General features: G+C 51.5%; 2 protein-coding genes across 4 annotated transcripts in view; both read left to right on the top strand.

Moving 5' to 3' along the window:
- The window catches only part of PCSK6 (proprotein convertase subtilisin/kexin type 6), a 35811-nt gene extending 21921 nt beyond the window's left edge, over positions 1-13890 (top strand). The window contains exons 10-21 of one of the 2 annotated variants that reach the window (XM_062601737.1): positions 626-729; positions 1620-1737; positions 2736-2924; positions 3156-3292; positions 5484-5663; positions 6252-6354; positions 6871-7064; positions 7924-8011; positions 9114-9205; positions 10389-10518; positions 11694-11806; positions 12231-13890. In XM_062601737.1, the coding sequence (XP_062457721.1) occupies positions 626-729; positions 1620-1737; positions 2736-2924; positions 3156-3292; positions 5484-5663; positions 6252-6354; positions 6871-7064; positions 7924-8011; positions 9114-9205; positions 10389-10518; positions 11694-11806; positions 12231-12328 (1546 nt within the window). In that variant the 3' untranslated portion in view covers positions 12329-13890. Of the gene's footprint in view, positions 1-625; positions 730-1619; positions 1738-2735; positions 2925-3155; positions 3293-5483; positions 5664-6251; positions 6355-6870; positions 7065-7923; positions 8012-9113; positions 9206-10388; positions 10519-11693; positions 11807-12230 lie in introns of those variants that run through there. The other variant, XR_009961397.1, reaches the window with a different exon arrangement.
- A 3000-nt stretch (positions 13891-16890) lies between these two features.
- SNRPA1 (small nuclear ribonucleoprotein polypeptide A') overlaps positions 16891-21552 on the top strand; it is a 116606-nt gene continuing 111944 nt past the window's right edge. Inside the window, exons 1-7 of one of the 2 annotated variants that reach the window (XM_062642570.1) lie at positions 16891-17048; positions 17626-17773; positions 18305-18383; positions 18759-18805; positions 19574-19676; positions 20181-20260; positions 21430-21511. In XM_062642570.1, the coding sequence (XP_062498554.1) occupies positions 16967-17048; positions 17626-17773; positions 18305-18383; positions 18759-18805; positions 19574-19676; positions 20181-20260; positions 21430-21511 (621 nt within the window). In that variant the 5' untranslated portion in view covers positions 16891-16966. The remainder of the gene's footprint in view (positions 17049-17625; positions 17774-18304; positions 18384-18758; positions 18806-19573; positions 19677-20180; positions 20261-21429; positions 21512-21552) is intronic. The other variant, XM_062642569.1, reaches the window with a different exon arrangement.

Below are 21552 nucleotides of genomic sequence, written 5' to 3'. Positions count from 1 at the left end.
TGGAGAACTGAGCATGAGGAAAGTGTGAAAAATTCTGCAGCAATATCCCTGGGATGGGGTCTTGGGAAGGGGAGACACAAAAGCACACACAGTGCTCAGTGTCCAGCACCCTGAATGCACAAACCTGACATGAACCCAATCTAGCAGGGGGGTTGGAAACACTTTGGGTTTTGTTTTCCTCTTAAATGAGCCATCTAAGGGTTTTTTCCAAACAATTTTTGCTGTTATGCCTGTAATGGGAAAGTTTGCTCAGCCTTGTGTATCAGGGAGGTGCCGAGCCTGGTGCCATGGCTTGGGATGTGCTTCGTTCCCAATCTCCTGCAAGAAAATGGGGAAAACCTTCCAGATTTGCTCCAGTTATACCTCAGAGCATGAGGCAGCCACAGCTATTTAGGGATGGTGGGCACTTGGCATCCCTCCCTGCATCACCCCATGGTGCTGGAGCACCCCAAGTGATGGCCAATCTCCAGGCAGGGCATCAACATCTAAATCATCAGTTCATGTTCTTTTGGAGCAAGAAAGAAGAGGGTTTGGGGGGCGGGTGTGTGTGTGTGTGTGTGTGTTAATGCAGTGGGGGTCCCTGCTGCTGCATGGGAGCCATCCCATGAGCTATGTGTCATTGCAGCCCCATGCTCACCTGGAGGGACATCCAGCATCTACTGGTCAAAACCTCGCGGCCAGTGCACCTGCGAGCGGCTGACTGGAAGACCAATGGTGCAGGGCATAAAGGTGAGGGGCCCTGGTGGGGAGATGGAGTGGTGAGATGGGAAGATAAAGGTCCCCAGAGCTTCATTCATGGGAGTGTTCATCCTGGATGGTCTCTGTCAGCTGCTTCAGGTGCTCCTACCATGAAGGTGTTGAGCAGAGGGAGGAGAGGGCAGTAATTTGTTGGGCAAGGTGCTTGGAAGCCTTGTTTGGTGGATGGTTGGGAGCCTTGTTTGGTGGATGGTTGGGAGCCTTGTTTGGTGGATGGTTGGGAGCCTTGTTTGGTGGATGGTTGGGAGCCTTGTTTGGTGGATGGTTGGAAGCCTTGTTTGGTGGATGTTTGGTGGATGGTTGGAAGCCTTGTTTGGTGGATGGTTGGGAGCCTTGTTTGGTGGATGGTTGGGAGCCTTGTTTGGTGGATGGTTGGGAGCCTTGTTTGGTGGATGGTTGGGAGCCTTGTTTGGTGGATGGTTGGGAGCCTTGTTTGGTGGATGGTTGGAAGCCTTGTTTGGTGGATGGTTGGGAGCCTTGTTTGGTGGATGGTTGGGAGCCTTGTTTGGTGGACGGTTGGGAGCCTTGTTTGGTGGATGGTTGGAAGCCTTGTTTGGTGGATGGTTGGGAGCCTTGTTTGGTGGATGGTTGGGAGCCTTGTTTGGTGGATGCTGTCATGAGCTGCAGCATTGCCTGCTCCTTTCAGTGGGCTGCTCCCAGAAATGGGATTTCCATGGTGCCAATGTGGATTTGGGGTGTAACCTGGGGAGGGTGATAAGCTCTGTGTATTTCGGAGTATCTCACACCTCAACAGGGTCAACTCTGCACCTTCCCCAGTGGTTGGAGGATGCTCCACCAAGCACTGAGGAGCTCCTGACCCCTGTTTGAAAGGCAGTGGGTTTCTGAGTCTTCTCTCTTTCCAGTTAGCCATCTATATGGCTTCGGTCTGGTGGATGCAGATGCTATTGTGGTGGAAGCCAAGAAGTGGAAGGTGGTTCCTCCCCAGCATGTCTGTGTGGGAAGCCTGGACCGGGTGCCCAAGTGAGTGTGGTGGGGTGGGAGCTCTCCCAGGGCATGCAGCCACTGAGAAGGAGCTTTGGTGGGTCTGGCTCTTGCAGTGCAAAGGCTCAGCCACTGATTTCCATTTGGAAAGGGAAATCAGGAGTTGGGATGGCCGGGACAAGTCCATGTGCAGGCGAGGTGATGTTCATGGGTTTTACAGTCAGAGTGACCTGCATTGTTGGTTATTGACCCAGAAGTGCCCATCTGGGGTCTGTGCCTATGGTGTGGTAAGGAGCAGGTCCCAATGGGGCCTCTCTGGGATCAGTTTTGACAGCGATTTATTTTTGCCCTTTTGCATGCTTTTGCTTCCCAGACTGGTGATTAACAAGGGATTTTTGAGGGCTGATGGTGAGAGACCAAAACCAACTTGCCCGCTGGGTTCTGCATGAGCAGTGATGTGTTGGTCCCTCCTCCCCCAAAGATCTCATCTTGATGGAAGACATCAAAAACTGGTGCTTTGTGCAAGGCTTTTCAGATTTCCAGTGCCTGGGGTCTCTTTGAGTTTGGCTTCAGGCTCAAACCAGCTTAGGTTTGTCCTTGCTAGGTTAAAGGGTGGGATCAGGGATATGACCACAGGGACCCTCCTTGTTTACCACTGCCTGGCTGTGGAGCAAGAGAGTTGCTCATCAGCAAAGCAGTTCCTTGCATATGCAAAGCAGGAAGGAATCTGGAGCCAAGTATGTTCATGAAACTATTTATCTGATACAGACACTAATTACAACCCAGAGAGGAGTGCTGTACTGATAATTACAATAAAGAAGCGCCCTTGCAGCCCATAAGGCATAGATCTTAGCAGCAGCTCAAACCCATCTCGTTACCATTGAGCAATTCAGCAGATTCCATGCTAGGACACTGCACTGCAATGGAGGATGAGATAATTCTTGCCATGAAGCAGTAGGAGACCGGGTTCAACTATAACTGGGTGTCCACGCTGCTGGGAGCACTGTGGACCCTATGGTGCTCTGCATCCCTGGCAGGTACATCCGAGCGGACCACGTGCTGCGCGCCAGCACCCTCAGCAGTGCCTGTGCTGAGCACCGTGACCAGCACGTGCTCTACTTGGAGCACGTCGTGGTGCGGCTCAGCATCTCACACCCGCGCCGCGGAGACCTCCAGATCAGCCTCATCTCTCCTGCAGGGACCAGGTCACAGCTCCTCGCCAGGAGGTAAGAGCAGATGGGAGGCAGCATGTGTCTGGGATGGGCAGCATCCTTGCTGCACTTTTCCTTGGGTATTTTGGGAAGGCAGGGGGCATGCTCTGGTTTCAGCGGCAGGAGGGCTTCGGGCAAGGGTGGGTGCACGCAAGGATGCCTAAAATCCTTCATCCCAATCTATGTTTTCCCATTAAATAAGACACTCAAAGTCACATTTCCTGATGCACGGCATTATCATTGCAGGGTGTTTGACCACTCCAACGAGGGGTTCAAGGGCTGGGAATTCATGACTGTCCACTGCTGGGGGGAGCAGGCAGCAGGGGAGTGGACCCTGGAGATCCACGACACGCCATCGCAAGTGCGCAACCCCACCGTGCAAGGTAAGGATTCCCCCTTAGCACCCATGTCCTGCAGCACCCACCAGTCCCCCTTGCCCCCAAAGCTCTTCGCAGGTTTCTTGGCTCGGCTGTAACTTCTGCTGCGAGTTTTATGGCTTTCAGCAAACCCATAGTGCCCAAACCCTTCACAAATGGGACCAAAAGCTCCATCCCCGAGCGCAGGAGGCTGCCGCTGTGCCTGAGCCGGGATTGGGTTCTCTCCCAAGCGCCAGGTTTCCAAAATTAAACCATAATGAGCCAAGAGGAGGAAACCCGAGCGCTGTAATTGTTGTTTGCTTGGTTTGCTGCACCGCTGGGACATGTGGCGTGTGGGCTGGTTGTGCAACGGCGCGAGGGGACGATGCCCCGCAGGCTGCGGATGGACAGACCCATGGACACCCTGCCCGGGCTGCCACTGTGCTGACCCAGTGTGTGCTGGGTGGCTTTTATCAGACAGAAATAGGCCTTTATTATGGAGCTTTTCAAGTTACTGGTTCTCTCCATGTGTTGGATGTGGTGATGCTGCAATCCATCAGATGAGTTATAGAATAAAAATAGCCTTATAGGTGCCTTAAAGGGCTGCAGTTGTGCTCAGGGGCTTGCGAGCATTTCTTGTTGGTTGAGTCTGCATTGACATGCCAATGGGGAAGCCCTGATGGTCCAGTCCATCCTCACCCTGCTTCTCTGAAAGCTGGGTCCCCAGCTGGGGGTGGTTGGGCTCAGCATGTCCCCAACCCTGCTGTGTCCCCTTCTTGGCTTGGCCGCCTGCTCCCTGACCCCTTCCAGGCAGAGGAGCTGGGCTGGTGGGATTCCTTCCTGATGGGAAGGGGCAGCTGCCTCACCGGCTGATTGCAGCAGGGCATGAAGCATCTTGCCTGGGGCTGGTGTGTGCTGTGGAGGTGATAGAATCCACACAGCCATTGCCAGGAAGCCGGGGGTACATTAAAACCTCTCCCACGCGACTCTGGCGGGAGGTGCAGGGGGGGTTCATGGTGCAGGGACTGTTTGTGTTTGCTGCCTTCACCCCAAGGCTTTTGAACTCGGAGAGCAGCAGCAAAGCGCCCACGGAGCTGCTTTTCCCCCTGTGTTTGCAGTCTGTGGTGGGTGTTTCAGAGCCCCTCGTGGGCATCGGGGCTTGGCTTCACCTGGCTTGGCAAAAGGAGATGGAAACGAGCGTGTTCAGTCACCCCCCTCAAAGGGTCTGCGCCGGCTTTGAAGCAGAGAGGGCAGAAGGGAACATGAAGGAAGCTGCTCCCAGCCTGCAGAAGAAATGGCTATTAAATGTTAATAGAATTGCTTAATTTAATACCAAATAAATACCATAGATGTCCTGTCGCTGGCCCTGCTGCATCCCCAGCATCAGCCCCATGCAGCGCGAGCTTTCCCTATGTGGGATATTCTGGATTTAAAGCCAACTACATTCTCTTGGTGGAGGCGCATGTCTGAGCTCTTTCCTGGCTGATGCCACCTCAGCTCACCCCTTTGCGGGTTCCAAGCTGCTTGCAGCAAGTGGGTCCTTCTCAGCCCTTTGGGAGAGCCAAGGGTTTGATGTTGGGAATTTTAAGCCCTTCCTGGAAATGCAGAGATTAGGAGTGAAAGCCAAGCATGCCATGGGTATGAGGTGACTTGTATTGATGGGGAATTGAAAGAAAAACAGCGTTGGAAAGAAGCAACAGCCTCTTCTGACTCCCTCCCCAAAGCTGCATGGGTCAGGGAGGACCTTGGTGAGGGCATCCCCAGCTCCTGGGTACAGTGCAGGCTCTGGTGACCCCCGTGATGTTCCAAGGGACACAGAGCTCAGACCATTGTTCTGTCAGGCAAAGGAATGGCTGGAGCAACAGCAGGGAAATAATCCAGTGTGTGCTGGGTGGCTTTTATCAGACAGAAACAGACCTTTATTAAGGAGCTTTTCAAGTTACTGGTTCTCTCCGTGTGTTGGATGTGGAGGCTGTGGTGATGCTGCGATCCATCAGATGAGTTATAGAATAAAAATAGCCTTATAGGTGCCTTAAATGGCTGCATTTGTGCAGGCTCAGGGGCTTGTGAGCAGTTCTTGTTGGTTGAGTCTGCATTGACATGCCAACGGGGAAGCCCTGATGGTCCAGTCCATCCTCGCCTTGCTTCTCTGAAAGCTGGGTCCCCAGTAAGGAGCAAAACAGGGAGTGGGATGGGTGATGTTGTGCCTGCCCCACAGGGAAGCTGAAGGAGTGGAGCCTCCTCTTCTATGGGACAGCTGAGCACCCCTACACCCCGCAGGGCAGCTCCCAGTCCCGCGGGAGGACACTGGAGGTGCCGGCATCGGAGATGGAGCCATCGAGAGCCGCCTTCCTGCAGAGCCAGGTGGAGGTGGCAGAGGAGGAGGAGGAGTACACAGGTAAGTGCTGACCGAGCCGCTGTGCTGTGTGCCCCACATAACCTGGGAAAACACAAACCTGGGTACACTGAGAGAGCCGCAAGGCCTCATCCTGCCCGGGGCAGGGGCGGGCTGGGAGGAGTGGTGCCTGCGGCCGGCGCGGGGCAGCAGGACAGTGAAATTAGAGGGTAGCAAAGCGCCCCGTCCCAGCGCTCCCACCACAAATTGGTGGTGCAGCCATCTGAGGAGTAAAAAAAGCTCCTCTGCCCACCTCGTCCCCACCTCGTCCCGGGCATGGGCGGGTGTCCCTGCTGCTGTCCTCAAGGAATGGGTCTGGGCCTTTGTTCAAAGCTGCTCCTGCAGCAGGGTGCTCAGCTAGGTGTGGGAATCATGCTGGGGAGGAGGAGCTGGAGGAGAGGCAAGCACCCGAAGCCACCCAGCTCCATAGAATAGATAAGATCTAAAAGATAACAGATAGAGGGTAAGGTAGCTGGAGGGTTCCCACATCCATCAGGATAGGTGTGAGAAGGTGTGCTCAGAGCATCCTGTCAGCGGGGTCTGGGGGATGCTCAGCCTCTGCCCCGGCTGAGCCAGTCTCTCCCTCCCCAGGTCCGTGCCACCCTGAGTGTGGTGATCAAGGCTGTGATGGCCCCAATGCTGACCAGTGCTTGAACTGCATCCACTACAGCCTGGGCAGCGTGAAAACCGGCAGGTGAGGGGTGGTGGGGTGTCCCTGAGGCTTGCACTGCAACAAGGGTGATCGATAGATGTTTGCACAGAGAAAAAAGTGTATGAGAGAGAAACTGGAGGGAGGAGGAGGCAGTGTGGGGATCCCTGTCCTGTATTCGGGTGTATGAGGTGGGGTACACAGAGCTGGAGGACCTTGGCCTTGTACTCATGCTGGGGAAGAAGCATTGGTTTCACCAGCTCAGGTCACCCATGCCCAAGGGGCAGGTAACTGAGGTGCCAAATCAGTTCTGGGGATTCCACTTCTCAGTCTCATGGGCTGGCACAGGGAAAGTTTACCTGGAGTCAGGGTTGCTGGCCAAGAGTCCCTGGCTCTTTATTATAGAGCCAGCATATTCAAGGCACTTTAAATGTAAAGAATAAGGAGTAAATGAGCCCAAATGACTGAAGCTGCAGGTGAGAGGATGCTGGCAAGTGCCTGCCTGCCTGGAGGTGCTCAGCTCTTGGCACCATAGACTGAGCCCTCTGCGTTCCTCCCCAGGATGTGCGTGAGCTCCTGCCCCACGGGGTTTTTCGGTGACAAAGGGGCCCGGAGGTGCCGCCGGTGCTACAAGGGCTGCGAGCGCTGCGTCGGGAGGGGACCGACCCAGTGCACAGCCTGCAAGAGGAGCCTCTACCATCACCAGATGAGCACCTGCGTGGTGCTGTGTCCGCCTGGGTTTTACGCCGAGGAACGTAAGGATGTTTGTCATGAGCACGCTGTAACATGAGGATAGAATCATGGAATGGTTTGGGTTGGAAGGGACCTTAAAGCTCATCCAGTTCCATCACCTGCCACAGGCAGGGACACCTTCCACTAGAGCAGCTTGCTCCAAGCCCCTGTGTCCAACCTGGCCTTGAACACTGCCAGGGATGGGGCAGCCACAGCTGCTCTGGGCACCCTGTGCCAGCACCTCAGCACCCTCCCAGGGAAGAGCTTCCTAATATCTGGTCTAAATCTCCTCTGTCAATTTGAAGCCATTCCCTTATCCTGTCACTATGTTGTCACTCCCTTTAGGCACTGGAAGCTCCTCTCTCTAAGGTCTCCCCAGAGCCTTCTCTTCTCCAGGTTGAACAAGCCTAGTTCTCAGCCTGTCAGCTGCATATACAGTTGGGTTTCTTCCCCAGAGCCTGTAGTTTGGGTGCAAGCACCCTCTTTGCTTTCCCTTCCTATGCAGGGTTTCCTTCTATTTTAAATCCTATAGGTGGAGAAAACACCTTGATTTTTGAGTAGTGAGTTTCCCCCTTTGGCCTGCTTTGCACACTGAAGGGAAGAGGAAAACCTCTGGGTGTTCAGAGGGTGGTGCAAAGCCGAGGCACTCAACTTAATTAGAAGACTGTAATTAATGATCCTAGCTGCTTGCAAAGCTTATTTCTTCTTAGCAAGCAATGACAGATAAGGTCATGGGCTATAGCAGGGACCCGTCGGGGGGGATGTGGCTCTCTGCCCTGGGGACCTGGCGCTGGGGTGCAGTGGGGCTTTGCAGCTCCAGCCGCTGCCTGCAAATCACTGCCTGGGTTTTATTCTCCCCGTCTGGCTTTTGTTTTTTGAAAGGTCAGAAACGCTGCCTGAAATGTCATCAAAGCTGTAAAAAATGCATCGGCGAAGCGGACAAATGCACTGCATGCAAAGAAGGATTCAGGTAACAGACGAGCGTGGGAGGCGTTTGTACCTGCAGCATCGGTATCTGCTTGGGAGAACCGATGGGAAAGTAGAAAGCGAGTTAGTTCAAGACCCAAGATCCTGCTTCCATGGTAGTGCAGCGGTGACGTGGAGTGCTGGAGGCCTGGGGATTTAAAGGGGGTGATTCATGTCCCTTCTGCAGCTGTAAAGGGTGATTTAGATTTCATTTCCTCTCCTCCAGCTCTTGCCAGGGTGGTGGGTGAGTGCTGCAGGCTCAGATGTGCTCATCCGAACCTAGCGACCTGCGACCAGAGCAGCCCTGGCACTGCAGCATCTAAACTGGGGAGAAAAAAGCAATGAGAATGTTTATACTGCATGTTATGAAGTGCAAGTTTCCTCTTGGATGTACCTGTTGAGTGGGGCTACTATTGGATATGGCTCCTATACCATAGGATATATGGCTCCTGTGGGATGCAGAGCCCAGCTGTACCGGCGGCAGTATCAGCACTGGGAAGAAGCTGTTTCCATCCCCAAGTGTGTGTGGAAGTATGATCCCGTAGCAGGAGGGATCTTCAGGGGAAGAATCTCACACTTAAGACCCCTTTAGGGGCTGTAAGTGAGCCAGAGCCATGGTGCAGCAGCAGGGCTCTCAGACAAAGAAACTGCCACTGCCAAAAGATTATCTACTCCCTCAGAAGAGCAGAAGTGGCCGCACTTGTCAGACAGAATCCGCCGGCGCTTGCTTTTTATTGTCCAATATCCTTTTAAGCCAGGACTTCAAATCATCCCTGCCACAGTGAAGCGGCACTGGCCCAGCCAATTTCCTTTCATTCCAGGGAGCCTCATGGTGCAAAAAGGGCTTTGGGAGAGCCTGGCTGGCTGCCCACAGGAAAAAAATAGCTTTATTTCCTCCTGGATACTTAATTAAGGAAGCTGCAGCCATCCCTTTGGTCGAGGCAGGGCTTTAACTCCTCCTGAAGCCCTGGCTGGCTTTGGGATGCTCCTGCGCTGCGGGCTGAGGCTGCTGTTGGCACTGGGGAATGTGGAGATGGGGATGGGCTGAGTTGAGCCTCCAGAGCCTGTAGCTTTGGGTGCCTATGTCCTTTCTGCTTCCCCTGCAGCCTGGCAGGAGAGAGCTGTGTGCCGGAGTGCCAGCCCAGCATGTACCTCAGCCGGGAGCCCCGGCGGTGTGAGACCTGCCCTGCCAGCACAGGTACATCCTTCCCCCCACAGCATCCTCCAAACCCTCGTGCATCAAGAGGTGGTACCCACCATACTGAGCCAAGGCAGAGCATGCCAGAGGAGAAGCAGTTCCGGCTCTCCAGCACATCCCGCTGGGAATATGTTCATACTGGAAAGGCTTTTAGGGAGTTTTCACGTTTTTATTGGAGCCATTCTTTATTTCCTGATCCCTCTGAAGCCAGGTGCTTCAGTTTAATAAGATTGCGAGGAGGCTGTAAAATGGAGTGATGGAAGATGGCTTTGCAGTGTAAAAACGTCATGGAGCTGAGGTGTGTTATCCCATGGGAATGGGCTGCCCACTGCTGCTTCCCCCTGCTGCCCGCTCGGCGTTCCCTTTAAATCCTGCCTTTTTCACTTCTTGCAAGTCTAATTATTTTCTATTGTTAATGTTTGCATCTGCTCTCGAAATCATCATAGATCTGATGATAATATGATCTCTAGACAATTCATGTTCAGTGGCGTGAATCTCTTCTATCATACATGGGCAATTTCCTAAGACTGAATCCAAAATATTTATTGATCTTGTTGGCAGGCGTGGAAAAGAACGGGCTCTTAATCCCTTAAGAAAATTACTTCCCTTCTAATTCTTATTCCAGTCAGTGTAAATGTACTTCACCACAATTATTTTTCAAGCTTTTTCTTGTCTCCTTTTCCTGCATCACCATTTCTCATGCCTGCTGTGTGGAAAGCCTCTAATAATACCACCTCCATCACTGGGGTTTGCTGTCCAGCCACAATATACCGGCATCAGAGTGGGGCCCTCTGCTTTCCCAGCTCTTTTCCTGAACCCTTCCCTCCTTCAGCCCAATTTAGCATCTCTTTTTTCCTCGTATTACTCTGAATGTGGTGGGAAAGTCAACCTGGTGCACACTTGGGAGTAGTGGCTGATGGTCCAGAAGGGATTTTGATGTGATGTCCACAGCCAAGCCCCTGTGGCCAGCTCTTGGCTCTACAGGATGCTGGGCTTTTGGGGGGTTGGAAGCTGAGTTTTTTGAGGTGGAAGCTGGGATTTTGGGGGTAGGAGCCAAGCAGAACTCTGTGGCACAACAAGCAGCTTGCAGACTCCTGGCAATAGCAGGGCAGAGATGGTGTCTCCATCTCATGCGGGGCGCTGTCTCCAAAATGACCCATGTGCCCTGTTCCCTGTCCTGCAGGGCCCCGTGAGGAGGACTGTGCACCCTGCACCCCCGAAACCTCTGCACCCCACTGGCGCTGCGTCCCTGCCTGCCGTGAGGGCTTCTACCCCGCTGACAGCCATGGGCTGCCCAACAAAGTCTGCAAGAGGTAGGTACCACCCCGACCGTGAGCGGAGCAAAGCTGGGATCGATGGGGATCACTGGGAGAGACGCTGGGAAAAAAAACCATGCTAAAAGCAGCTCACCGCTGGAGCTGTTGGGTAGGGAAATTAAAGTAGGGATGAGGCAGCCATGGGGCTGGACCCCACACACCCCTGCCCTACGGATTTAAGAGCAGCAAAGCTGCACGCTCCCCCACCGGAGCCAGCCAGCCAAGATGGCTTAGGGCTACGGTGGAAGGGGCTCAGCCCCGGCTGCAGGCTCTTGGGAGGAGGTGTGGGAGGAATGGTAATGTTTAGGTAAATATTCCAGCTTTCAATCCAACCTGCTCCGCTCGCCCGCGGCCGTGTTGGAGGAGCTGCACCGCTCCCCGGCCCAGCACGGGGGCTGCGTGCCCGAGATGGGAGATGCCGGGAGGCAGCAATTTGCTCCCACTCTCCGGCACTCTGCGCTTTAAGTGGGGAGTGGGAGTGGAGTCAGCCTCATTGAAGCTGAACATGAAAGGGAAGGATTAAAGGTCACTTGGGAACACACAATGCCCTCCCTGCCTGCACAGCGTTTCGCTCAGCGGGGCTGGCTCCCCAGCAGGATAAAACAAGGGACCAGCATCCGTTCCAGGGATTTTGGGTACGCTGTCCCCAGGCAGAAAGGCTGGGCTCTCTTCCCTGAATAAATGGATTGGAGGAGCACAGGTTCCCCTCACAGCCCTTTTTCTAACTGGGATTGCTGGGAGAGGTGTGTGCCACTGACTGCTCCCAGCAGACAAGCACTGTTGGGATGTCACTGTCACTGGGCATCGAGCTGGCACCATGAGCCCATTTTTCCTGGGGTTTTGATAACTTCTCAAGCTTCACATTCACCATTTACCTGGAAAAGCTGTGGCTGCCCCATCCCTGGCAGTGTTCAAGGCCAGGTTGGACACAGGGGCTTGGAGCAAACTGCTCTAGTGGAAGGTGTCCCTGCCCGTGGCAGGCTTTGGAACTGGATGAGCTTTAAGGTCCCTTCCAGCCCAACCCAGTCTGGGATCCTGTGATTTTCCACACCCTCTGGTTCAGTCTGGATGTCGCGGTGCCAGCAGACACGTGTTCTGGCTGCCAGCCCACTTGGGATGGCTGGGATGGGTGGTGGTGCTGGTTCAGATCACAGCAGAGCCTCCATCCCCAGGTGCGATGACCACTGCTCAGCCTGCGAGGGCTCCAGTGGAAACTGCCTCAAGTGTAAAGAAGGTTTCAGCCTCCTTGGTGGCTCCTGTGTAACAAATGAAACCTGTACCAATGGTAAGTAGCTGTGGCAGAACCGCTGGCACCATAGTGCTTCCCTGGCAGCAAAACCAAGGGGTTTGGGGGATTCCCTTCACAGTGTAAAGCTGAATGCACTGGAGCTCCTGGGCTTGCTGGGGCACGGCTGTGGTGGGCAGGCAGCTTACCTGGCAGAGCTACTGGATATCTGCTTGTTGCTCAAACACATCCAAGCGTCTGTGTTCGTTAGAGTTTAGTCTTGGGGCTAATTCTCCCACTCGCTGCAAAGCTGCTTTATTCCTTCATTAAAATCACGCGAAAGCTGCGTTTTAAAAGCAACTCCTTTTCGATTCTCTCTCCTCCAACACTGGAACAAATTGCACGGCCCGTTACATGCAATGTTTGTTTGTTTAGGATGTTAATCTGCTCTCATTTTCTCTTGTTCCTCGCCTCGGCCTCCCAGCTGACAAGACTTTCTGTGAGATGGTGAAATCAAACAAGCTCTGTGAAAAGAAGCTGTTTGTGCAGTTCTGCTGTCAGACGTGTCTTATGGCCGGGTAAAGTTCAGCGCCTGCATCCATCCAGGACTTCCACCAACGGCCAGCCCAGTTTTGCCAAATGTTTAGGACAAAAGGTTATTTTTTCAGCTTTGGGAGAGTTTACATGGTGCTGTCAAGCATCTGCTCGTAAGTTTGATAGCTTTAATATCACTGTCAGCGCGTTTCTATAGCAATATGGTAAGCTGAGATTGGATCGTACCCTGACTGAGCAAGTCCTGAAAGGCAGCAGACAAGCGGTGATATTAATACTCTCAAACACTCCTCGTGAGCAGGGACCAATCCATGTACACACGCTTGGTTCTTTGCAGAGATCCTACTGCTGTGCCCGCTGCGAGCGGCTGGCGGGAGCCCTCGCTGCGAAGGATGCAGGACTTGACACCTCTGCGAAGAAAGTGCCGGTCCTGGCTTGGTGTTTGGTACCCTTCCCTGCTAGGTGATGGCTGATCTAAACCCGCGTTGCAAACGGCCGTGCTCTGTACATAGGTATAACGATGAATTAGGTGGTTCCGGAGCTGTGCCCCCCCGCCCGCTCCGGTGCTCCTGTTCGGATTCGGTCGGTAGCTGGTTTTCTCTCTGGCCATGGCAATAACTGGAGATTTGAGGACCAAAGCGAGAGCTGATCCATGTGGCTCTGCAGGCGTTGTCGGCCCAGTGCATCCACAGGGCTTTGCTGTGTAGGTAACTGAAAGCCAGCAAACCCCTTGTGCCTACAGGGAGCCTTAGGGACTTTGGGGGGTTCATCCATCCACATGGAACAGCCTGTGGGGGTCACAGCCTTACCACAAAATGTTATTTCCCTGCTGGAATTGCTAGGGATCACTGATTAATTCAGTTCTGGAATGAGCTAGATCCTTCCTCTATACGAGGTGGTGTCCCAGTTCATCTCCTGGCATTTTATGTCATGATCCTTCCCCTGTTTCACTGGGTTCACCACTCTCTCTTACACAAATTCCTCCTGTTTTTACCTGGGTAACAGTTTCCAAAAGAGACATTCCATGGATCCGGCCAGGAAACTCAATGCTACAAACCCCTTCCCCAAAACAAACCTTTTCATGCTCTCCCCTAACAGTAACGTGGTGTTTATATATAATTGTGTTTAAAATATCCTTGGCTATGTTGTTTTACAGATTTTTAAAAAATAACTTATACAATCCTTGGTTTTCCTCCGTGGACTTTTTTTTATATGGGAGTGGGGAATCTTTCTGTGTCCTACATCCTCCTCTCGGACTCTGCAGAGCCACTCTGCACCAGATGTATGTAAACCCTCTTTCCTACGCTGCATGTTCTGATTGTCATTGTTAATAGTCTGAACGAGTTAAACCTTTTGCCAATGAAATTCACAGTAGGAATTGTCACCGGCTCCTCATGGAGCCGGGATAATCCCTGCTTGGTTTCGGTTGCAATGACACGAGCCCTGCCTGAGCTTGCCCGCTAGAGCTTACCTCAGCCAGGTGAAGAGGGGCAGAGCCACGCCGCCACCGGTCCTCACCTGCCTGGACCAGACCCAAAGATGGAGCTTTGGTGACCTGACCTTTAAGTTAATAAACTATTGATCTCCCCCGACCAGTGAATCTGTGCTTTTTCCAAACGCACACAGCTGCCATCCCAGCCACTGCTGCATCGCACGTCTTTAATTGTGCTGGACAAGGCAGCTGTCCTGGCTGGAGCTCCTCGTCATCCCAGAGCACCTGCGGGAGAAAGGGCTCAGGAACAGACAAGCTGCATCTGCAGAACCCTCCCTTTTGTTCTCATAAAGGTCTTTTTACCTTCAGAGGAAACTTCTATCCCACATACCTGCCCCGTGCCAGGCAGGGCTGGCATCGCTGGTGCACCCAGGGCTGTCTGGCTGGGGTTCAGGGCTGTGCTCAGGCACAGCTGTGTGTATTCTCTGGCTGTGGGGGATCCCAGCTGAGCTGGCAGGAGGGCTTGCTCCCCTTTCCCACCTGTACAAGGAGCATCCTGCAGTGCCCCACCACTGCTGGGGGCTGCAGGGCCACTGTACCCCTTCAGCTGGTGGGGAAAGGAGAAGAGCTGCTGGTGCAGTGGGGAGAGGAGGGAGCTGTGGAGCCTTTTGTTTGTTGTGTTGGTTTTGCAATGTTTAACCATGGGCTAGGTGCCCAGGGTAGTGCTGGAATACCTGAAACAGAGCTTTTTCAGTGTGGAAAAAAAAGGAAAAGAATGGAATATTCCCATGAGGGGATGCGCTTTCTCAGAGCTGGGCTGCTCTTGGGCTCCTGCATCTAAGGTCTTCACATTTATCAAATGATAAATGTGAGTTAATCAGATGATTTATCACATCCAGTGATTCCTGCTGTTGCTCCAGGATTCCCCTGGCAGTCTCGGGCCAAACCAGAGGTCAGAACTGGGGTAAAATCTCCTGGCTTCTGCCCCTTGGGTTGTAAAATGACCAACTTACTTTCATTTGTGTTGCTGTGTCACAGTCAAAAGGCAGGAGCCATGAATACTGCATCAGCTCTGCTCACTGTGGCCTGCTGCTAAATACTGCTCACTGGTATATTTAGATGTACTGAACTGCTAAAAAAGAAACACGTTTACCCTTGCATCCTTGGCATAACTCAAAATACACACTGGGCGAAGCAGTGCAATTTAAGATGACCAGTCCCCAGCAGTCCCAGCCTTACCCTGCTTTCTGCTGCCCCCCAGCCTGCCGGGAAAGAGAGATGAATACATCAACACCAGCTTCCAGCGTTTCCCTCAAAAATCATTCCTGGACAGTCATAAAATTCAGATTATTTATTCAAGCTACTGCAATGCTTGCTTGGAGCTATTAGAGTCCCTCTGGCACTGGTATGCTCAGAGGATCAAAGTGGCTGCTGTGTCTTCAAGATAAATGAGTACTCAGGCAATTTGTTAAAGCCCATTGCTCTGCTGTCTCCTGGCACCAAAGCCAAATCTGTAATAGCTGTTTTCTGGAAGTCCTCAGTGCAGCCTGGCTCCTGGATCACTGTTTGCCTGTGAGGTTGCATCCAGGACCACCTGCATTTCACAGTTCACATCTTAAAAATCATTACTTTAGCTTTCCATTACAAAGAAAGGGTTTTTAAGAGCGTGTGTACAGCATCCAAGACCAAGAACCTGTCTGCTCTCAGATACAATGCTATGATGACTGTAGAGCTGAGGCATACAGATGTATTGTGCTAAGGGAGACAGGTCTGGGCTTTATTTGGTCTTGTCAGAGGCAGGACCTGCCTTCCAGGAGGCTGAAGAAGGTCTCCCTTTAGTGACTGCCTGAGATGACAAAAGACTCGTCTTTACCACCGCATGATTCCTGAGTCAGGTAAAACGGTGCTGCTGGTGACTGCTTCTGACAGCTCTTTCTCTTCTTCTTGCTCTCTCCTGTGTTTAAACAAGCACAGATGTCATAAAAACCTGACTACGTGCTTCCATACACAGCTTTGGAGAGGGCGTTTTGCAAGTAGGGAGCACAGGAGCTGCCTGACCCCAGCTGACATCTCCACAGGGATCATCCGGCACAACAGAGCCAGCTCTGACGCTGCAATGCCGGGGAACGAGCCAGGAGTCCCTCTCGGGGTGATGCTGCAAGATGTTCCCAAAGGAAAAGCATGAGCCATCCCTGTGCGGTGCCAAACGTGTCTGCAGCGTTTAACCTATTATCACATCCTCTGGGTTCACCGAAATGTCACGGCTAATGAAAAATACCCTTCCCTCGACAGCAGAGGATCCAGAAACCATCCCGTCTTGGCTCGCTCGGGGGGCTGGACGGCTGGGGCAGTATCCTCCAGGGCTGCAGAAGCGGCTTGGTGACATCCATCAGGCGATGGTTGGGACCTGGGGGCGTCAATTGCTTCCTTTAGCTCGTATCACCCCCCAGCCACCAGCCCAGCCCTGTCAACCAGCCCCGGCCACAGCATCCCGATGCCGGCAACGGGCAGGCTGAGACCTCAGCTCTTCCTTACTGTTCTCCGCATTCCTAAAGCCGCAGAGGGGGTGCAGGGACACTTGAAAGCGCTCTTTGCCTCGCAGGGAAAGGATGAATACCCTTCAGAGCTTCTCTGAAACCAGGAATACACATGGAAGAGCCAGAGCAACCGCCTTAATGCTGCAGGGCAAAGCGTTTATGGGCAGCTCCATGCCCAGGAGCAAAGGCTTGGACGCAGGAGCTGTAGCTGCGGGAAGCTGCCCTGGCTGCATGGCACGGAGGGAGGGAGCAGCGTGTGTTCGGACAAGCACAGTCCCACACACGGCCCATAGGAAAGCAGCCTCCTCGCTGCCAGCCCCGGCCTGAAGCCGGCTCCGGGGTGCCGGGGCCGCGCTTTGGGGCCGCTTCCTCGGAGGGCAGAGCGGCGCGCAGGCCACCGGGTCCCTCTGCTGACGAGCTGCCTGCACTGCGGCTGGCCCGCTCCCCCGCTCCCCGGGACCCTCCAAGGGGCACGGTCTGTTCCTGCCCGGCCCCGGGGGCGAAGGGGGAGCCGCGGCTGCCCGGGGGCGAACCCACCGCGGCCCCGCCACTCGCGAACGGAGGAGCAGGCGGGCAGCGGGGCGGCGCTCGGCGCTCGGCTGCTCGGCCTGGCCGGGGGCGGCTCGGCGCTCGGCGGGTTGTCCTGGCGCGGCGCGGCGCGGCCCGGCGGTGAGGTGCGGTGCGGTGCGGCCCGGCGCGATGGTGAAGCTGACGGCGGAGCTGATCGAGCAGGCGGCACAGTACACCAATGCCGTGCGCGACCGCGAGCTCGACCTGCGCGGTGAGCGGGACAGAGGGGCTCCGGGCGGCGGGGCCGTGCCGGGGCTTCAGCCGTGGGCCGGGCTCTGCGGCCTAGGCCGGGGCTTTGGGGGTCTGTGGTGAGGCCTAGCGGGCCTGTGGGTATCCTGTGGAGGGGTGTGGGGTCTTCAGTGGGCTGCGGCAGGACGGGGGGAAGCCGCGGGGAGGTTGTGGGAGAGGTCTGCAGTGGCTGGAGGGGACTGGGGAAAGGGGGAGTTAAAGAGGCTCCAGTGTTAGGGGAACCTGGAGGGGTTGGAATGGAAGGGGATTTGGGGTAATGTGGGAGTAAGGTGCAGTGGTTGGGGTGGGACACCCGAGGGATGTGGCAGGAAGGTGGGATTGGGCTGTGAGGGTACAGGGAGGAAGAGGGGTGCTTTGAAAAGGCTGCGGGGGCTGTTGGATCTGAGAGGGAGAGTTTGGTCCGTGAGCGATGCGGAGGAGTCATTCCAGAGATGCTTTGACTGCCTGCATCCTCAGTCTGTGCAGATACGTGTGCTCTGCCTCTTTGTTCTGCTCCCTTTTGGGCACCGTCTGATCTCTGCCTTGCACCCTTCCCTCAGGCTATAAAATCCCTGTTATTGAGAACTTGGGTGCCACTCTGGACCAGTTTGATGCAATTGATTTCTCTGACAATGAGATCCGGAAGCTGGATGGGTTCCCTCTGTTGAGGAGGCTGAAAACTCTCCTGATGAATAACAATAGGATTTGGTAAGTGGTTGTATTTTGGCCAGATGAGGCCCTGAGGGAGAGGAAAATGCTCTTCGGGAGAGTGTTTGTGCATCTTTCAGTGCTGGATACGTGTAGAAGCGTTTGGCTTATGGAAAAAAATCTGCACTGTATAATAGAGATATATGGAGAACTGTGTAGGGTCTCTTTGATTTTCCTACCTCAGTGCAAAAGTCAGTCTTCGTTTTTGAGACAAGACAGTGAGATGCAGAGTTTGGAATCTGGCTGGACCTTTGGATTTCAGTAGTCACTCCCCATAAAGACAAAAGCCAGGGATATGTGCAGTGGGTGAATGTAAATCTGATATTGCATCTAGTGCGCTTTCAGCGATGGCTGGTATTTATTGCCAGCTTTATTAGTAAAAATATTGTAGTGTGGATGCTGACCCAAACTCCTGCCAGCGTTGGACTGGGTTGGTTTACATGGGGATCCTATTTGTTATCATATTTTTATATGTCTTTTCACCATTGCTCATTTCTAGCTTAAGTTAAACCTTTGGTTTTTGTTCTTTAGTCGCATTGGTGAAAACCTTGAGCAGGCTCTGCCCTGCCTGACAGAGCTCATTCTCACCAACAACAACATTGCTGAACTGGTAAGTGCAGGATAAATTGAACCAAGCTTGAAGTTTGTGTTTGTCATCTTTCCAATTAACCTTTTTCCTGAGAGTACTGTCACATACTTCTGGTAGTAGTTGGCTCTTTTTCTTTAGAGTAATGCTATATGGTATTGGTAGTAGTTAATGCTGTACATATTGTAATGAGCATAATTTGCAGCATGCAGTGGAACAGCAGTCACAAAGACTTAGTGGCTTTCCCATTAAACTACTTGCAGTAATCCTAATTAGTAGCAATTACTGATTCTAATTGGTTATTAAAATAGATGTGAGTTCAGAAACTCTGTTTTCAAATCAGATTTTGATCATTTACTAAAGGGGCTTATGATTTCTTACTGTGTTCTCATTACATAGGGTGAACTGGATCCGTTGTCAACTATTAAGTCATTGACGTACCTGAGGTATGTGATCTTGCAAAGACAAGCTGCTCTTTCTCTGCTGTTTGAACTCTGCAGCTGTCCTGGCTCTTTGCTTTGCTCTGAAATGCTCTCCTTTTTATGAGCTGTGACAGAGCCTTTATGCCTAAAAGTTAAATTGGTAAAGGTTTCCACTACACCTCAGAAATATATGGTATTTAATGGGTTAAGCTTTTTGTTACTGACAGACAGTTGGACTAAGGAGATGTAACATCTCTATAAACCAGTGTGTGAGCACTGAAGTAACCTTAACCTTTAAAAGCCTAAAAACTAAAGGTTAAAACTGTTGTTACAAAATACTTTAAAATACATGTGAACAATGACTTTTCAGTAACGTCACATTTGGTATGAGGGACAAAGGTAAAAACAATTTGTTTGGTGATTTTACTAGTTCATCAGTATCCAGGTAGGAATTGTGATGGTTTAGGGTTCTTTTGTTTGGGTTGTTTTGGCTTTTATATATATGTGTGTGTGAACATAAAGAACAACCTGAAAAGATATATAGATCTTTTATATATATATATATATATCTTTTCAGGTTGTTCTTTATGTTCAGTAAAATCGACTTAATTGATAAAGTGCAAGTTTTTACCATTGTTTTCATAATATCAAAGAACACTGTTACTAGGCTTATTTAATGGTGTTGCGGAAGGTACATGGATGTATTTTAAGTATATTAATGTATTTCAGTGTAAGTGTATTTTCACATATGTTATGTTAAGAACCTCTTTGTAACCTCTGTTGACTTTGTAGCATTTTAAGGAATCCTGTAACAAATAAGAAGCATTACAGATTATATGTCATCCACAAAGTTCCCCAGGTCAGAGTGCTGGATTTTCAGAAAGTGAGACTCAAAGTAAGTCTGCTTTTCTTTGCTTCCAGCACAAGATGAATGCCTTTTGTTTCTTGTTGTGCTTCAAAATTCAGCAGTAACAATAAGCTTTTTGCTGTAGTTGTAAATTTAATTGAAACTATGTATCATAAGTGGCTCTAAAAACATGCTCTTTTTCTGTCACGGTTTCATTCTGTTAAGTATATAGTCTGTTTAATGATGTTAAGTTTTACTAGCTTTGTTTAGTCTGATTCTTTTTTGGCCCTCTGGTGTTGGTAGAAAGACTGGAGAAAGAGGCCCTTTGCTCTTTGCTCTCAGTCAAGATGTGTGTGGGAAAGAGTTCTTGCTAGGCTGATACGTCTGGAGTCTGAGTGTTTGGGCAGTGTTTATGTACTTGTTCTTCCGTCTGGTCTCCACCTACCAATGTTGACTGATGAAGATGAGCCAAAGAGTCTTTCTTTGCAAAGACAGAAGCTTTGCAAACTGCAGTGTTCCTAAATTAACTTTGTGTGTGTGGTATCGCTGTAGGAGCGACAGGAGGCAGAGAAAATGTTCAAGGGCAAACGGGGTGCACAGCTTGCAAAGGATATTGCCAGGAGAGCAAAAACGTAAGATAAGAAACCAATTTACACTGGCATCCTCCTTCAGAAACACCACGTTCTGTGTGTGGTGTGAGGCACTAAACTGAAACACCAGCTGCTAGTGGGATGCCTCAAAAGCTTTGCGTGCCAGGAGTGCCTTGTCCAAGCATCCCAAGTTTTGGATGGTGGTGAATACATCTCAGAAGTATGTTTGAAAGATGTATTTGGTCAGGGTGGGTTGATGTAAGTCAACAAGCAGGAAATATTAATTTAATTCTTGCCATTGTTTAATTTGCCTTTTTTCCCCCCTAGATGATGGGTAATTCCATTTTTCTTCTTTTGCCAGTGAATATAAACTGCTGTAGTCAGGAGGGTAAATGCAGATGAAAGTCTGCAATTAAACTGTTACAAGTACATTTTTAATGAGTTTAATTAAGTGGTACAACAAGTTTTGTTTCTTTACCTGTTTGGAAATCAGAATCTGGATCATGGATGGCCACAGCATTTCCAAATCCACAATTAAATCAAACATATCTTGAATGTATTTAGCATTTAAAACTACAATAGATGGACTCGAGCTCTTGTTTATGAGTTCTGTTCTGGGATAGTTTTAGAACAAGTAGATGATTGAACTAAATAGCTCAATAAACATGAAGAGAATCTCTAGCTGCAAAGGAGGCTGCAGCCTGGGCTGGGTCAGCATTTGAGGAATTCCTTCCAGCTGATCAGCCAGTAACATCCAGTTTTGCATACTGCAGGTTTTTCTTTTGAGTCTTAAGATTACATCCAGTCTAGTGTTTCATATAGGCTGGTGTAATACCATATTAGACATGTGAGAGCGGGAAACCCAGTTCCAGTAACTCTTTATCCAACCTGCTTTTGAAATGGCAACAGCCCACCTGAGTATTCAACAACATCCAAATCAAACAGCTTTTGTCAACTGCTTGATACTTAAAGTTAAGGCCTGCCTCTCTGTAAGAGCAGATTAAAAGGTCTGGGGGGAGTGGGGGGGGGGATGGGACAGCGAGGACAGGCTGCTGGTGTTTCTGAAGGAGGCGATTCTTCACTGTATCAGTTTGTTAACAAAGATAAGATACTACACTTGATTGACTGAAATGCTTCCAAACCTAGTTTGGAAGTTAAGAGAAGCGCATGCCCTTCAAAAGGCGTAACAAGGCTTTATTTTTCCTTGGAAGCTTCATCCCAGGCGCTGCTCTGCACTTTGACAAAAAGAAAGCTGGGCCCTCCCCGGGGGACGTCGAAGCAATTAAGGTAAATCTGTCAGGACAGCACACGTGGATCCAAATGGAACAAAGGTT

Source organism: Pezoporus occidentalis, unplaced genomic scaffold (genome assembly GCF_034315485.1).
Source record: "Pezoporus occidentalis ecotype Australia unplaced genomic scaffold, CSIRO_AGI_Poc_V1 ctg72, whole genome shotgun sequence".
In the NCBI taxonomy this organism is placed as follows: Eukaryota; Metazoa; Chordata; class Aves; order Psittaciformes; family Psittacidae; genus Pezoporus; species Pezoporus occidentalis.
Note: the sequence above shows the minus strand (reverse complement) of the source record. Positions and strands in the feature narration are given on the sequence as shown.